The following is a 19117-nucleotide window of genomic DNA, read 5'->3' as shown; positions in this document are numbered from 1 at the left end:
AAAGCAGTTCTTCATCTGTAAACAGGAAGATTTAAGTATAATTTACAACTGGTGACCTTCAGACAATAAAGGTGCATTCATGATTTCAAATGCCTTTAATTTGGATTAAAATATCCTTTCCCTTTAGACATCTCTATTTTCAGGGTTGAGAGCTCACTGATTATAGCTAAATAATCTTGATTTCTTTAGACAAATTGCATTGAGTCATAGTGTTGTACAACCTAGAAACAGACCATTGGGCCCATCATGTCCATGGTGACCATTTTCCAATATATCCAAATCCATTTGCTACTCTAAATCCATATCCTCCTTTGCCTCCTCTATTTAAGTGAATGTCCAAGAGTTTCTTAAACATAGTAATTATCCAACTTCACTGTCTCCTCTGGCAGCAAGTTGTAGATGCCAACCATTCTCTATGTAAAAATACTTACCTCTCAAAACTACTTCCTCTCTCTTTAAACTATGCCATCTTGCTTACTCTTACCATGGAAAAATATTCTAACTATCTCACTTTTCTTTACCTCTTATAACCTCATTACCTTCTTTCAGGTCACCTCTCACCCTTTGTCCCTCAAAGGAAAACATCTGTGCCCACCCCATCTTCCCTCTACGTTGGTGAGACCTATCATAAATTGGAGGAACGCTTTGTCAGGCGCCTCTGCATCATCCACCACAAGTAGGACTTCCTGGTGACCAAACATTTTAACTTCCATTCCTTTTCCAGTGTGTTGGTCCAAGGCCTCCTCTTGTACCAAGGTGAATCCACCCTCAAGGTGGAGGAGCAACAGCTTATATTCTGTCTGGGTACCATCTAACCTGATGGCATAAATATCGATTTCTCCTTCTGGTGAACAAATTCACCACCCCCCTTTCTTTCTTCCGCACACTTTACTTCTTCTCACGTGCCTATTACTTCCCTCGAGATCCCATCCTCCTTTCCTTTCTCCTATGGTCTACGCTCCTCCCCAATCAGATTCTTTCTTCTCCAGCCCTTGAACTTTCTCACCTACCTAGCTTCACCTATCACCTTCCAACTGGCTTCTTTCTCCTCCCCTCACCTTTTTATTCTGGCATCTCCTCTCTTCCTTCTCAGGCCTAAAGAAGGGTCTCGGCCCAAAACGTTGACCATCTATTCATTTCCGTAGATACTACCTAACCTGCTGAGTTCACCCAGTATGTTGTGTGTGTTGCTTTGGATTTCCAGCATCAATAGACTTCCTTGTGTTTCCAATATCTCCCCATAAATTCAATCCAAGTAACATACAGATGAATATCCGCTGCACTGTCTCAAGTACAACCACAGCCTTGCTATTGTGTGGTGACCAGAACAGTCACAACACTCCATATGTGGTCTGACAAGTGTTTTGAAAAGTTGCAACATGTCATTTCAACCTTTATATTCTATTTACCAAACCTATGAAAACAAATATGCGATATGTTTTCCTCACCACCTTAACTATCTGTGTTACCACTTTCAGAGGATTATTAAGCTTGGACCTTAAAGTCCCTCTGTTCACCTATACTCTTTAGCAAGATTCATCTGTTGTATATGTTCTGTCCCAATTTGACATCCCTAAATGCATCATTTCATAATTGATGGATTTAAATTTCATTTGCAAGTGTTCCCCTCAATATCCTGTGTGCGAAAACGATCAAAGAGTAAGTAAGTGTATGAAAACCAAAATATACTGTTCTTGGAAAGCTGAAATTTTTTTCAAAAAACTGAAATACTGGGAAAATTCTGTAGCATCTGGGAAATAGAACCTGAGTTAAGAAGTTAGTGTATGTGTGATCACAGTCCACTGAAAATATACAGAACAGACAAATCATGTCTAAAATGATTTTCATGTCTGCACTGCTTTTTAGGTCTGTTCTCCCATTAATCTCACAAATCTGAAATGCATTAAGCAGAATTCTTTCACCACTTCTGTTTATGGGATTCTCAACAACTTATCAGTTGTTTTCTTGTTTATTGTTTCTCGGTGCTGCTATAATTCTGTATGTTTATCTATCTGTTTTGTTCCATCATGATTGATGGAGTGGCATGTTGTTTACTGAGGTAATTTTTTGAGACTTCAGTATCTCTGAACAAACTCGTCATCATATTGTAGGGTTTTGCTCTTGGAATCATGTGTCACTTAAGGAATAAATAAATACATCATAGAATAGAATAAAATGCTGGGGGATGTATGTTCCCATTCACACATCCTGAACATTTGCTCATCTCCAGCACTTTCATTAGTGTATAGCAGCTACAAAATACCCTACTGCAACTCATCAAGCTGTTTTCAACCCATAAACTCTAACAATAAGATATGTGTAGGAATGCCAATATCTGCAGAGAACCTCCAAGACATACAATTTCCTGCCAGGTATATCATTATTCCTTTACTGATGCAACAGCATCAGTATTTCTATCCAACAGCATTCTGGAAGTTCTTTCACCAGAAGAACTTCAGCATCTCAAGATGGTGACTCACTTCCACCTTATGAAGGACAGTTAGGAATGGGTGATAAATCCTAGCCTTGTTAATGATTCCTGTATCTCAGAGAAGTAGAATAAAAAATGTGTGTGCTACTTTATTGAACGGCAAATAGAAGATGCAAAGATGTATTTAACTCAAAAGGTAGCATCTGTGGAGAGAAGAGCTGTATCAAGGGCCCTGATTTTAACTTCTATTTGATGGAAATCAGATTGAGTGGAGGGGCAGAAATAAAGGTAACTGATCTTCTCTCGTACTATTTCCCTGGTGCTGTACCCAATATTAACTCACTCTTTCAAACAACAGATTAGGACAATGGCAGAAGAGATGTGAGCTCTACTTTAGATTGACCGATCGGGTGTCATGGTATCCTGCAAATAGAGCTGGATTGACAAGTTTTATTTGCTCAGGCCATAACCGAAAGGAAGAATGGAAAGTAATTTATTTTCAACATTTTCCTGTGGAGCAAATAGTCGGATGTGTTTTGCTGTGCCACACTAAGTTGCCTATGCTTCTATTACACCTGTCTGTCATTCCCTTTTCCCACCTGCAGCCAGATCTCTGATCCTTGCATAATGATATTTGCCATCTTCCCCTGGCTGTTCTCTTTGTTGCTACCAGAACAGTTATAATTCAACACAAAGGAAATGGGTAGTGAAAGGGTTAAAGTATGTAAAGATTTCCATAGCTACATGTTATAACAGTAACGAAAACAAATGAGAGGCATAGTAAAGGGAATACTTGACAGTGAAGCCAGCATTTCCATCAATAATGTATGGTTGTACCTGCTTGTGAATGATTCATAAAGATCTATTTTTTATGTTGGTTTTCCATCCATTTGTTGACTGGTATGGCAAGTCTGATCAGTCACATGTAACATGCCACTCTATCTCATTTAGGAATGTAGATTTATTAACAAAATACAAAATTCAGTAGTCTGTCACTGTGAAAATTTCATTAAAATAATTTATGTTCTAATTTCATCAACATCTGATTAATAATGTATTCGTTTGCTTTTGCTACCTCATTAACATTAGCATGTGCCATTCTGGAATTAGCGAGGCAGTTCCGCTGGAACTGCTGTGACTGAAAGTACCGCAGACTCTCATGGTGCACTTACCCATGGCCTCCATTCATGAATTTCCTCTATAAGTTACATGACAATAGAATTTAAAACATCTGGAAGTAAGAAGGACAATTATTACTAGGAGTGTCGGAATTAGAATCAGAATCAGGATTATTACCGCTGACCTACAGTATGTCATGAAATTTGTTGTTTTTGGCAGCTGTACAAAACATTAAAAAATTACTATAAGTTGCAACAAAAAATAAATAATGCAAAAAGGGATTAGTAAAGTGTTCATGACTTCATAGACCATTCATAATTCTGATGCTGGAGGGGAAGAATTTGTTCCCAAAATGTTAAGTATGCATCTTTAGGCTCCTGTATCTGCTCCCTGATGAGAAGAGGCCATGCCCTGGATGGTGAGAGTCCTTCAAAATGGATGCTGCCTTCCTGAGGCACCGCCTTCTGAAAGTATCCTCAGTGGTGGGGAGGGTGGTACCCTTGATGAGGCTGGCTGACTCTACAACTCTACAGTGTTTTTTTGGATCCCATGCATCCATGAATGAGGGGTAACCTCACTGAAAACTATCGAATGGCGAAAGGCCTTGATAGATTGGATGTGGAGAGGATGTTTCCTGTAGTGGGAGTGTCTAAGACCAGAGGACACAGCCTCAGAATAGAGGGGTGTCTTTTTAGAATGGAGGTGAGGAGGAATTTCCTTAGGCAGAGAGTGGTGAATCTGTGGGATTCTTTGCCACAGGCAGCTGTGGAGCCCAAGTCTTTATGTATATTTAAGGCAGTTCTTGATAGATTCTTGATTGGTCAAGGTATGAAAGGATATGGGAAGAAGGCAGGAGATTGGGGCTGAGAGGAAACTTGGATCAGCCATGAAGTAATGGCGGAGCAGACTTGATGGGTCAAATAGCTTAATTCTGCTCCTATATCTTACGGTGTTATCATCTTATGCATTGGAGCGTCCATGCCAGGTAGTGATGCAATCAATCAGAATGCTCTCCTTGGTACATCTAGAAATCTGCTGGTGCCTTTGGTGACAGACCAACTCTCTGGAAACTCCTAATGAATTATAGCCACTAGTGTACCTTCTTAGAGATTGCATCAGTATGTTGGACTCAGGATTGATCCTCTGTGATGTTAATGCCCAGAAATTTGAAGCTGCTCACTCTTTCCACTGCTGACCCCTCAATGAGGACTGGTATGTGTTCTCCCAACTTCCTCTTCCTGAAGTCCACACTCAATCACTCAATTCCTTGTCTTTGCTGATGTTGAATGTAAGTCTAGTGTTGTGACATCACTCAACCAGCTGATCTGTCTCACTCCTGGGTGCCTCTTTGTTGCCATCTAAGATTCTATTGACAACAATGGATAGAACAAGCCTTAGGAAATTTCTTTGTTATGTATTTCCCAGTACTATTAATAGCTATTGTTTAAAACTAAATAGTTAATCATTTATTTCCATAATTGTTAAAGGAAGTGAAATACCATGTTTATTGTAATAAGAATGCGTATTCAACAACAATTCTCATGACCCAAGCGCAATAATTTCTATTTTCTTCCAAGTAGCTCTGATAATGTGGAATGACATTAGGAAACTTGACTTCTGTTTAGCAATAAAAAGGGTTACTTTAAGTAGTCAAAATCTTATCATATAGTTATGCAGTGTTCAAATTACTTTGTAAAAACACCCTGCCGTTCCCAGAATTGACAAACATAAAAGAATGGAATAAACTGCTAAGGATCTTAGCAAACAACTGTGATATTCAAAACATCACATTCACTCTTCAGCCCTCTTCCATCGGGCAGAAGATACAAAAGCCTGAAAGCATGTACCATGAGGTTTAAGGACAGTTTCTACCCTGCTGTTGCAAGACTATTAAATAGTTCCTTAGTGTGATAAATTGGACTCTTGACCTCACAATCTACCTCAATATGATCTTGCAGCTTATTGTGTACTGCACTTTCTCTATAATTGTTACACTTTATTCTGCATTGTTATTGTATTACCTTGTTCTATCTCAATGTACTGTGTAATCCTCTGATCAGTATAAACAGTATGCAAGAAAAAACACAAGAAATTCAGACCAAGACCCTTGAGACGTAATGAAGGATTTTGGCCTGTAACATTGACTATTTTTCCCTTTCATAGGTTCAGTCTAGCTTGCTGAGTTTTTCCAGCATTCTGAATTTGCAAAAAAAGGTTTGCATTATATATTGTGCTCATTACAGTATTAAACCAATTCCAATTTTAATTCTAATTTCAACTTGCCACCATGATACTCAGTCATTCATACTTTTTTTCAGTATTGGTGAGCTGAATAAAGACTGTAAGACCATAAGATATAGGAGCAGAAATAGACCATTTGGCCCATCGAGTCTGCTCCAACACTCAATCATGGGCTGATCCAGTTCTTCCAGTCATCACCACTCCCCTGCCTTCTCCCCATACCCTTTGATGCACTGGCTAATCAATAATCTATCTATCTCTGCCTTAAATGCACCTAGTGATTTGGCCTCCACAGCCACTTGTGGCAACAAATTCCACAGACTTACCACCCTCTAATTTCTCCTCATCTCTGTTCTAAATGGACGTCCTTCAATCCTGAAGTTGTGCTCTCTTGTCCTGGACTCCCCCACCTTAGCCATATCTAATCTGTTCAGGCCTTTTAACATTCAGATTGTTTCTATGAGATACCCCCTCATTCTCCTAAACTCCAGGGAATACAGCCCAAGAGCTGCCAGACGTTCCTCATACGGTAACATTTTAATTCCTGGAATCATTCTTGTGAATCTTCTCTGAACCCTCTCCAATGTCAGTATATCCTTTCTAAAATAAGAAGCCCAAAATTGCACACAATACTCGAAGTGTGGTCTCATGAGTGCCTTATAGAGCCTCAACATCACATCCCTGCTCTTATAGTCTATACCTCTAGAAATGAACGTCAACATTGCATTCGACTTCTTCAACACCAACTCAACCTGGAGGTTAATCTTTAGGGTATCCTGCACAAGGACTCCCAAGTCCCTTTGCATCTCTACATTTTGAATTCTCTCCCTATCTAAATAGTAGTCTGCCCGTTTATGTCTTCCACCAAAGTGCATGACCATACACTTGACAACATTGGATTTCATTTGCCACTTCTTTGCCCATTCCCCTGAACTATCTAAGTGTCTCTGTAGGCTCTCTGTTTCCTCAACACTACCCGCTCCCCACCTATCTTTGTATCATTGGCAAACTTAGCCACAAATCCATTAATCCCATAGTCCAAATCATTGACATACATCATGAAAAGCAACAGTCCCAACACCGACCCCCGTGGTACTCCACTGGTAACCAGCAGCCAGCCAGAATAGGATACCTTTATTCCCACTCTTTTTTCTCCTAATCAGCCAATGCTCCACCAATGCTAGTAACTCCCCTGTAATTCCATGGGATCTTATCTTGCTAAGCAGCCTCGTGTGCGGTACCTTATCAAAGGCCTTCTGAAAATCCAACAACACCACATTTACTGCATCTCCTTTGTCTACCCTGCTTGTAATTTCCTCAAAAAATTGCAGTAGATTAGTTAGGCAGGCTCTTCCTTTCAGGAAAACATGCTGGCTTTGTCCTATCTTGTCATGTGCTTCCAGGTACTTGTAATCTCATCCCTAACAATCGATTCCAACAACTTCCCAACCACTGATGTCAGGCTAGTAGGTCTATAGTTTCCTTTCTGCTGCCACCCACCCATCTTAAATAGCAGAGTAACATTTGCAATTTTCCAGTCATCTGGTACAATGCCAGAATCTATCGATTCTTGAAAGATCATTGTTAATGCCTCTGCAATCTCTCCAGCTACTTCCTTCAGAACCTGAGGGAGCATTCCATCAGGTCCAGGAGATTTATCTGCCCTCAGACCATTAAGCTTCCTGAGCACCTTCTCAGTCATAATTTTCACTGCACATACAGTGGCTTGCGAAAGTTTGGGCATCCCAGTCAAAATTTCTGTTACTGTGAATCGTTAAGCGAGTAAAAGATGAACTGATTTCCAAAAGGCATAAAGTTAAAGATGACACATTTCTTTAATATTTTAAGCAAGAAAACTTTTTTACATCCATCTTTTACAGTTTCAAAATAACAAAAAAAGAAAAGTTCTATTTTAACTTGATCAGTCCACAGGAATTGTTTCCAAAATGCATCAGGCTTGTTTAGGTGTTTCTTTGAACCTTTTCAAATAGAACTTTATGGCTGCATGTTTGGAGAAAAAAAGGGTTCAGAATTTCATGAAAAGAGCACCTCTCCAACTGTTAAGCATGGGGGTGGATCAATCATGCTTTGGGCTTGTGTTGCAGCCGGTGGCATGGGGAATATAAGCTGGTAGGTGGAAGAATGAATTCAATTAAATACCAGCAAATTCTGGAAGCAAACATCACACCGTCTGTAAAAAAGCCGAAGATGAAAAGAGGATGGCTTCTACAACAGGATAATGATCCTAAACACACCTCAAAATCCACAATGGACTACCTCAAGAAGCGCAAGCTGAAGGTTTTGCCGTGACCCTCACAGTCCCCTGACCTAAACATCATCAAGAATCTGTGAATAGACCTCAAAAGAGCAGTGCATGCAAGATGGCCCAAGAATCTCACAGAACTAGAAGCCTTTTGCAAGGAAGAATGGGCGAAAATCCCCCAAACAAGAATTGAAAGACTCTTAGCTGGCTACAAAAGGTGTTTACAAACTGTGATACTTGCCAAAGGGGGTGTTACTAAGTACTGCCATGCAGGGTGCCCAAACTTTTGCTTCAGGCCCTTTTCCTTTTTTGTTATTTTGAAACTGTAAAAGATGGAAATAAAAAAGTTTTCTTGCTTAAAATTTTAAAGAAATGTGTCATCTTTAACTTTATGCTTTTTGGAAATCAGTTCATCTTTTACTCGCTTAGCTATTCACAGTATCAGAAATTTTGACCGGGGTGCCCAAACTTTTGCATGCTACCGTGCTTTACTTCCCTGACACCCTTGAATGTCGGGTATATTGCAGATGTCTTCCATTGTGAAGTCGGATGTAAAATACGCATTCAGTTCCTCTGCCATCGCTGTGTCTCTCATTAAAATACCTCCAGCATCATTTTCTACTGGTCCTATATCTACCCTCAACTCACCCTTTATACACTTAAAAACCCTAAATACACTAGCCAAATCCCTTTATACACTTAAAAAAGCTTTTAGTATCTTTTTTGATATTAGTTGCCAGCTTCCATTCATAATTCATCTTTTCCATCCTAATGACTTTCTTAGTTACCTTCTGAAAATTTTTAAAAGCTTCCCAACCCCCTATCTTCCAACTAGCTATGACTTCCTTGTATGCCCTCTCTTTTGCTTTTACTTTGGCTCTGACTTGTCAGCCACGGTAGTGTCCTTCTTCCATTCTAAAACAACTTCTTATTTGGAATATACCTGTCTTGCAGTCCCCTCATTTTTCACAGAAACTCCAGCCGTTACAGCTCTGCTGTCCTTCCTGCTAGTCCCTTTCCAGTCAACCTTGGCCAGTTCCTGTTATGGTCCGGTCCGTAAACTCCGCTTTCCGGTTCACAGTCCGGTCCATGGAATCAGGACTCCGGGTCTTCCAGCTGTCCCTTGTTTTGGTTGGGTTAATCATAGGCACCTATTTACCATCTCGGGGCTTGGAATATAAGTGGCCTTGGGGTCGAGTGTGGGCGGCTGGATTGTCTTGTCAAAATCTCCTGGGAGCAACCCGCCAGTTGAAGGCTAAAGCGGCCACTTGCCATCTTTAGGCTGTGTTGGAGAACCACCACTTCATGGAGCCTTGCTGTCGGTAGTCGGAGCTGTCTTTGCAGTATGGATTTGGCTGTTTCCCGGGCCAGCTGAGTGGCCGTCAGCCACTCCAAGCTAGGTGGGGATCCAGCTGTTTCCGTAGCCAGCCGAGGTTGCTGGCCGTAACGGCGACTCGGAGCAACCCCAATGCAGAGCTGGAACTGTCCGTTGTACTTCAGTGTCTGTGTCTTGCATTTGGGTCCATTCCCAGTGCCCACCTTGTGACAGTTCCCCTCTCATACCATTGTAATTTCCTTTATTCCACTGAAATATCGACACATTGGAATTTAATTTCTCCTTCTCAAATTTCAAAGTGAACTGGATCATATTGTGATCACTGTTCCCTAAGGGTTCCTTAACCTTAAGCTCTCTTATCACCTCCGGATCATAGCACAACACCCAATCCAGCACAGCCGATCTCCTGGTGGGCTCAACAAAAAGCTGTTCTAAAAAGCCATCCCTTAGACATTCTACACATTCTCTCTCCTGAGGTCCAATACTGGCCTGGTTTTCCCAATCCACTTTCATGTTAAAATCCCCAACTATTATCATGATATTGCCCTTCTGACATGCCTTTTCTACCTCCTGCTGTAATTTGTGCTCCACATCCGGCTGCTGTTTAAAGGCCTGTTTGCAACTGCCATCAGGGTCCTTTTCCCCATGCCATTTCTTAACTCCACACCTTCCAATCCTGTGTCACCCCTTTCTAATGATTTAATATTGTATCTTATACACAGGGCCACACCACCCCCTCTGCCTACTAACCTATCTTTCCAGTACACTGTATATTCTTGGACGTTCAGTTCCCAATGGCAGCCATCCTTTAGCCAAGTTTTGGAGATGGCCACAACATCATACTTGCCAATCTGTAGCTGAATTTCAAGATCATCCATTTTATTTCTTATGCTTCATGCATTTAAATATAACACTTTCAGTCCAGTATTTGTTGCTTTCTGTTTTAACTGCACCACGCCTCCATTGCCCTGTAACTCATCCCACTGGCTGTAATAATGCCCCATCTCCTGCCTGTGCTTTCTATCTTCTCTGTTGCACGCTATCTTTGATTTATTTCTGTTTATTCCTTCCTCAATCCTATTACTCTGGTACCCATCCCCCAGCCAAATTAGTTTAAACCCTCCCTACGGCTCTATTAAACCTGCCTGCTAGGATATTGGACCCTTTTGGGTTCGGGTGTAACCCGTCCTTTTTGTACAGGTCGTACCTCCCCCGGAACAGGCCCTAATGATCCAGGAACCCGAAGCCCTGCCCCCTACACCAGTCTCTCAGCCATGCATGAATATGCCTGATCATGTTATTCTTGCACTCGTTAGCACGTGGTACAGACAGCAATCCTGAGATTACTACCCTGGAGGTCCTGCTTTTCAGCTTCCTTCCCAACTCCCTGAATTCCTCTTTTTAGGGCTTCCTCCTTTTTCTGCCTATGTCATTGGTACCAACATGTACCAATTTACTGGCTATTCACCCTCTCCCTTCAGAATACTCTGCACTCAGTCGAGACATCCTGTACCTTGACACCCAGGAGGTAACACACCATGCTGGTATTTCTATCAGGCTGACAGAAGCTTCTATCTGTTCCCCTCACTATGAAATCCCCTAAGACTAACGCATTCCTCATCATCTTCTCTCCATTCTGTAGCACGGAACCAGGCTCAGTGCCAGAGTCCTGATCACTATATCTTCCTCTGTCAGGTCACCCCCCGCCCCCCCCAACTGTATCCAAAACGATTACTGAGGGAGTTGGCCACAGGGGTGTTCTCTACTATCTGAGCTCTTCCCATCCCTTCCCTGACAGTCACCCACTTATCTAACTCCTGCAGCCTTGGGATGACTAATTCCTTGTAGTTCCTATCTATCTAAGATTCCCAGGGTTCCCACATCCGACACACAGAGCAAAGTACTAGCCCTACAGACATGTTCTCTATTCCTCCAAAAAATAATGCAAGGAGAAATCGAAGTCCACTTACCTCGCTGAAGCCCAAATGAGCCAAAGCCCTACCACTCTGCTTCAGACCACTCCGTCGATGACCGCTCTGCTAGGCAGTGTCTCCCTTTCATGCCTGAACCTTCCCTGCACTCCCAACTCATGATTGGTGCGCCGGTTATAGCCGAGTTCCTGCCAAGCTTTCCCCTTTTAAGCTTCACTCCTGGACCTGTGTGCCACCTCCTCGCGGAGCTCTCCAACTCACGATTGGTGCAGCGGTTACAGTGGGAATGAGGGGACTACCAGTGTTCATGCCTCACACCTGACAGTGAGACAAATTGGACTCTGAACTGCTCAAAGGCCTCACGTTGTGTTTGATGGGTCTATTGTTATAGAAGCCTTGAGAACAGCATTCAAATGCCTCTGAAAGATTCAAATAATCAAAATAAGAGTTCTTTCAAAGAAGAATATTAGTGTAAACACTTAAAACTATAACACTGAATTCTGAAGGCCTTCTTTCCAAGGGAACACGTTGAAACAATAACATAAATTCAGAGCAACACACACAAATTGCTGCGGGGAGTCAGCAGGCCAGGCAGCATCTATGGAAAAAAAGTAACGTCAACATTTTGACCCAAAACCCTTCGGCAGGACGGGAGAAACAGAGCTGAGGAGTAGATTTGAAAGGTGGGGGCGAAGGGAGAGAGAAACGCTGGGCGATAGGTGAAAATGGGAGGGGGAGGGATGAAGCAAAGAGCCAGGAAGTTGATTGAAAGAGACAGAAGGCCATGGAAGAAAGAAGAAAGGGGGTGGGGGAGGAGCACCAGAGGGAGGCGATGGGTGGGCAAGGAGATAAAACGAGAGAGGGACAAGGGGATGGGAAATGGTGAAGGTGGGTGAAGGTGGGTGGAGGCATTACTGCAAATTTGTGAAATCGATGTTCATACCATCAGGTTGGAGGCTACCCAAACGGAATATAAGGTGTTGTTCCTCCAACCTAAGTGTGGCTTCCTCACGACAGTAGAGGAGGCCATGAATGGACATATCAGAATGGGAAGTGAAATTAAAATGGAGATCCACTGGGGAGATCCCGCTTGTTCTGGTGGACAGAGCATAGATGCCTGGCAAAGCGGTCTCCCAATCTACGTCGGGTCTTACAAGATATACAAGAGGCCACACCGGGAGCACCGAACAGAGTATGTGACCCCAACAGAGTCACAGGTGAAGTGTCGCCTCACCTGGAAGGACTGTTTGGAGTCATGAATAGTAGTGAGGGAGGAGGTGTAGGGGCAGGTGAAGCACTTGTTCTGCTTGCAAGGATAAGTGCCTGGAGGGAGATCAGCGTAGAGGGACAAATCGACAAGGGAGTTGCGTAAGGAGTGATCCCTGTGGAAAGCAGAAAGCGGGGGGTAGGGAAAGATGTGTTTGGTGATAGGATCCAGTTGGAGGTGGCGGAAGTTTTGGAGAATTATGTACTGAGCACGAAGGCTGGTGGGATGGTAGATAAAGACAATAGTATCCCTATCCCTGGTAGCGTGGTGGAAGGATGAGGTAAGCGTAAACATGCGTGAATGGAAGAAATGCGGTTAAGGGCAGCATTGATGGTGGGGGTAGGAGGACATCTCCTTCATTCTAGAATGAAAAGCATCCACCTGAGAGCAGATACGATGGAGACCGAGGAATTCAGAGAAGGGGATGGCGTTTTTACAAGTAGCTGTGAGACTCCGTTAGTTTATAATAGACATCGGCGGATAAGCTGTCTCCAGAAATAGAGACAGTGAGATAAAGAAAGGGAAGGGAAGTGTCCAAATCGAGAAGCTTGAAAATGAATCTGGAAACCGTGTAGTATAAGCTGGCGGCGCAGACATGGCTGTAGTAGCGGGTCTGGGTAAACATGTGGTCAAGAGTTGGAGAGCAGCAGGGAAGCAGTGAGAGAGACTTTCACTGAACTCCTGTCGAAGAGAAGATTTAAACTTCTTCAGGGTAGGCAACCCTGGAAGAGGCTTCGCAGAGTAGTAATCAAATCACAAACAAGAGAACACAATCAACATAAATTCAGAAACTATTAGGCTCATCACGATTTTTGTGTAAAATCCATCCTATTAGTAATTGTACTTTGGAGTCAATTTACAAATTGCTCAACTTATGACATTAACAGCAAATGTCAATCTTACATATTTTATAATTAAAATACATTGTTTGTCTTTCAGAAATATCCTGTATCACCTTGATGAGTCATCAAATCAGTTTTCTATCTTAGAAGAAGCTCTTAACCACTCAAGACTTCAGCAGTCAAACCAAACTCTATCTTCAGTTCTGTCTGTTGTGATGAACAGCATTAGATCTGCTCAGGTTTATTTAAAAGCAGGTTTGGATGTATTTGAGAATATTCAAAATCCAAAAAAACAAGCCAATTTGTAGAAATGTGCAATGGTTAAAAGAGGAACATTTTCCTCTTCAAAGATACATTCCTGAGAAAGGTGGTGTCCAAATTTGCCAAAGGACTTGCAGTCACTTACAACAGGAATTGAAAATGGTGCCCATTTCAAATGATAAAAGTACCATATGATGGTGATATTCACTGACAAGTGGCAGTTATTACAACCCAACTGAGTCAGACTCAGTATTTGCGGTCATAGGTTAATGATATAATGGCAACAGATAATATTAATGTTGAAATCAGGTCATAGAATGACTAGATATTTCCAGTCTTCAAAGGCTGTTTTCTTCCAGGTTGTAAAGTTTTGTATAAAGAGATCTACATTACTAGAAATAATTCATTCAGTCCATTTTTTTAAAATGACCATTGGAACCAATGAATGTTGTATAAGTGCTTAATTATTTCATTATAAAATACCTCAAAATGGGCAATTAATGAAGTGACAAGGTCTTGTGAGATTTTTCTTTGGTTATAGAATATTATGTGCCTTCCAGATTGAAGTGTATGTTATCATGTGTATGAAGAGTATTATTCATTGCAACCTGTGGAATAACGCCATAAAGTGGCATACTTTTGTAAAGCCAATACTTTGTATAAAACAGAGGAACCACTTATTTTTAACTCAACAAGTACAACAGGTAAAAACTATATTTTTTTCAAATTAATCTGCAAAAGTACACTATTGTGATAATATCTGCTGTAGCTGAACCATTATATTTTGACAATTGAATGAATGTTGAGAAAATGAATATTCACAACGTATTTAATTTTTTTATATATCAGAAAGTACATACTCAACCAAGGTTGGAAACAACAAGAAGATATTTTTTTATTCAATAATGTCCAATTTTCAGAGTATTTCTGTAACACTTCGGTAGTGATTTGTGTTCAAAAATATTTCATAGTTGTAATGGTTGTCTTCTATTTGTTAAGGTTGAAGTATATACATTACCTGTTGTGAATACATTGAAAGATCACAAAAGCTCCAACTGAGAACTGACAGAAGTGCAATCCTGCCAATCCAATTTCCTACAGAACTGTGGAAAAATAACTGCAAACCACCTCTCACACATTTGCCAATGATTTTTAATGTCCTCATTAAAAAAATCTCATCAAGGCAACATTGTGAGATATAATTTTTGCATTCATCATCATCTTGATTATTGTTATTAAGAGCTAAATAGAGATATTGATAGTTACTGATCTGAAATTATGATTCTTTTAATACTTCCTGATGTCCAAAAGAAGTTATGCACCTCATAAACATTATTGAAGAATAAGTAATCATGTAATGTTTGGAAAATGACTAAAACAATTAACTTCAAAAGGTATATTTTTCCTTAAAATAACTTTTTGCATATTGATATCTGTTCTCACACAAAATGCTTACAAGAATGAAATAACAATTTAATGTTTTCTAAATCTCATGTAATTTCTGCTTATAGTTGCAATGTCCCAGGCTATTGTCTACATTTTAGGTTACAAAATATGAAGTAAAGGCAAGTTAGCAAATCTGATATAATACTATAATGAGATAATTAGCAAATACTGTAAGCAGAATGCAATGCATGGCATTATTGCCTGCAATAACATACTATACAGAAATAATAGTGCATATCCATAACATTGCAAAGAAAGAACCTGATAAAGTTATTGAATAATGAGAACGAAATAATTATGTGGAACAAATACAATAAAATTAAATATAGAATATCTACATTACAATGCAGTACAGAGAGGAAACTAGCAAAAGGCAGTTCATGCTGTATAATTTAACTTTAATAATAAGTATTATTGCCTGTCTAATAATAACATAAGACAAATTTCCTCTGCAATAGTTTAATTTCTATTTTAATGTACGTGTAATAAATGTTTTTGTTTATTTTGAAAAATTGGCTTTTAAGGAAATTGGTATTACTGCATTTGACAAAAATTTTCTGATAATATGGACAATCTCATAGAAATCCTGAATCTGACTTTATAAATTGGCAGAATGCAAATTGGGAATGAACAGGTGCTGCAATTGTATATTTTATGGTAATTCATAAGTTGTCTGTGCTCATTTCAGGACTAAGTTATTGCACTATGGTCTTCAGCCTCTTTTCTGCCAGGGTAAGCAATTTATTAGATTCCAATATCTTCTTCCTATATCAGGGGACAAGATAAAGAGGACACACTAGACATTTTTCACACCCAGTTTTGCCACAGGGTTCCTTGGCTTCCTCTTCAAACATAACTACACCATTGTTTTTCATAAATGCAGGGCCAGGAAAGAATTTTGCAGACTTCCCATATTATTCCCAAAAATTTGCCAAATCAACCTTCCAACACTATTTATCAGACATGGGTTCAAGTACATCTCAGTAAATATCCTTACCTTTCCCTACCCAGTAGGACTGGAGGTCTGTATTTTTGAATTTTTTACCATTTCTCCCCACACCACTTAGATTAAAGATAATCTGTAGAGCAACCAGGAAACCTGATCTTACTTGTTTGTTTTTACTTTAGGACAGGTATCTTCAGGTGTCTCTTCAAAAATCTGATGGTAGATCTTTGATTGATCAAAAAGGCTTGGGGACAAATGCATGGATAATCACCTCTCCCCTATCATTTTTGACCCTGTTGATGAATGTGTAATTTTTTATTACAATTTTTAATACATCTGGATCAACCCAGTGCTAATTTTTTTTAAATACAAGTTTTCTACAGGTAGGACTTCTTATTTAACAAACAAACCATTCATGTTTCAAGAGAATCAGTAATGAGTTTGCAACTAATGATTAGAATAAATTATCAAAAAAACCCAAAATAAGCAACAAAGTAACTAAGAGAAAACTGGAAGTTGCAATTTGCAAATACTATTGTGCATTGTACTATTCCTGTTATTTTTCAACCAATTCATTTCATTAAGAAACAAATACAGTATCATTAAGTGATCTTTCAAGTTATTCACAACTAAAAAATTCTGACTCAAAAGTTATTTTATCTGTTACTAATATATAAAATTAGTGATAGTGTTTCCCTCATCATTTCAATCAAATGAATGTCTAGAAGATTTCCTGAAAGTTGTAGTAAACATTCATATATCAATGTCCAGAGACATAATTTCAGGTTATTGATTATTTCTTCTCAATTACATGTGAAGAAAATAATTTCCCAAAATTTATTTTGAGGATTGTACTGAAGTTTGTAAGTCAGAATAAGAAAATGGAATGCGGTGGTGAAACTTTAAGAAGTAGAAATAGGAATGTTATGAAATCATTATTGAGTAAAACTGACACAGCACTTTTGTGAACATCTGCTGATGGCAAAACAATTGCTCATTTCTGAATAGTAACTTTACCTGTGATAATAAAATTATAAACTACATTTAGTTACAGAAGTAACTAGATAAAAGTAATTACCTAAATGTGACAAATTATATCACGGATATCATGACTAAATTGACTCATTTCATATTTAATATTTGAATATGGTCAAGTCCTGGTGGTACATTTATCATATAGGTAAACGGTTTGATTTCTAATATGTGGAAATACATGGATATTTGGTACTGACCAGAATTTTTTGTGGGGTGGGTGTTAAATTTACAAAGCTAGAAACTCAACAGGTCTGGTAGAGAGAATCAAAATTTTCAAGCCTAAGACTTTCATCAAAACGCGAAGATTTAAAAAAAGAGAAATGTTCATCCTGCCAGAGACCAAAGGGGAACTTCTTCAAGGTTGACTTTCTCACAAGAACTGTTAGACAATGCTGTAAACATGTAGCAGGGCAGGCAGTGTCTGTGGAACAAGAAATAGAGTAAACATTTCAGATATCTGTTCTCTTTACATTAATACTGTCGGACCACCATTTTCTGTTTTATTTCTTATTACTTACATCTGCAATTTTTGTTTTTGTTCCCCAGACAAGGTCACTGAGACAAACCTTATTACTGAACGTAAAATGAGTTGCCTAATGATCACTGAGCTCTGAAGGGTGGCTCAGATGAAATAAAGGTCCATGAACAAATTAACTTGTATAAGTAGATGCATCTAGTTTGGGGTGTGTGGTTGAAGGTAGAATCCTGTGTTAAATAGGACAATAATGACTGCCTGGTACTAATTTAAATCTCCGTTGAGGCCTCATTCACCACTATGATAAGAGGTACTCTCTAAATAGATACAAATGGAGAATCAAATAAAATTCTGCAGTAAATGTATCATATAATTTAAAGGAGGTTAATTGACTTGCATTTGATTTGTTTGAGAAGCTTGTTACAGTTCATATCTATCCTGCTGCACAACAAAAAGGTTTCATTCTCAATTTATGTATATTTTTGATTAAAGTATTTCATGGAAATGGCTATTCCACTTATAACTGCATATTACAAGACAAATGGGTTTGATTTTCCAAATAATTCTAATGGAGAAGTGTTGGTAAATGACCAAAAAATATGACAATAATGCTCTTAGTTAAGCAAGGTTTGATTGATTGAGTGAATCTTTATAGAAATCTGAAACATTTTTAAAATGTACAATGTGGATGCATTCAGAGAAATATGTGGTTTATAAAAACTAAAATGTATAACAAGGTACTATGGGTTTCTATTGTTAATTAAACTTTTTTTTTCAAAATTTGAGTCTTTAGCATGGTTGTGTTTTCGTCTTTTTTCCTTAAAAAGTTATAAATGACAAAAGCTAGCTCAAGTATTGAACATTTTACCAACCATTTTCTTAGAATACAGAATCACCAAAAGAATGAAGCATATTATGCAATATTGCATCACTGTCCTGAAGTTTTAATTGTTTCTGAGATAAATACTTTAAAAACACAATTTTAAAGATTTGTATGAATGGCTGGGTGTGAATATTCCGTTAATTAACACAACCTTCATGTGCATACCCATGACATCGTTTTGTCAAAAAATGTTTGCAAACCCAGATTTGAAGCAGCCAGAAAACAACAGGAATTCTGCAGATGCTGGAAATTCAAGCAACACACATCAAAGTTGCTGGTGAACGCATCAGGCCAAGCAGCATCTATAGGAAGAGGCGCAGTCGACGTTTCAGGCCGAGACCCTTCGTCAACAGGAATTCTGCAGATGCTGGAAATTCAAGCAACACACATCAAAGTTGCTGGTGAATGCAGCAGGCCAAGCAGCATCTATAGGAAGAGGCGCAGTCGACGTTTCAGGCCGAGACCCTTCGTCAACAGGAATTCTGCAGATGCTGGAAATTCAAGCAACACACATCAAAGTTGCTGGTGAACGCAGCAGGCCAAGCAGCATCTGTAGGAAGAGGCGCAGTCGACGTTTCAGGCCGAGACCCTTCGTCCATGAAGGGTCTCGGCCTGAAACGTCGACTGCGCCTCTTCCTATA

At 39.6% G+C, this 19117-nt stretch overlaps 1 protein-coding gene across 5 annotated transcripts in view; it reads left to right on the top strand.

Moving 5' to 3' along the window:
- LOC134345314 (inactive N-acetylated-alpha-linked acidic dipeptidase-like protein 2) overlaps window positions 1–18334 on the top strand; it is a 1001093-nt gene extending 982759 nt beyond the window's left edge. For all 5 annotated transcript variants that reach the window (XM_063045781.1, XM_063045779.1, XM_063045780.1 and 2 more), the window contains one exon: window positions 13528–18334. In XM_063045781.1, the coding sequence (XP_062901851.1) occupies window positions 13528–13738 (211 nt within the window). In that variant the 3' untranslated portion in view covers window positions 13739–18334. The remainder of the gene's footprint in view (window positions 1–13527) is intronic.
- The last annotated feature ends 783 nt before the right edge of the window (window positions 18335–19117 follow it).

Source organism: Mobula hypostoma, chromosome 4, assembly GCF_963921235.1.
Source record: "Mobula hypostoma chromosome 4, sMobHyp1.1, whole genome shotgun sequence".
NCBI lineage: Eukaryota > Metazoa > Chordata > Chondrichthyes > Myliobatiformes > Myliobatidae > Mobula > Mobula hypostoma.
The sequence above is the reverse complement of the archived record's forward strand: the minus strand, read 5'-3'. Positions and strand labels throughout refer to the sequence as shown.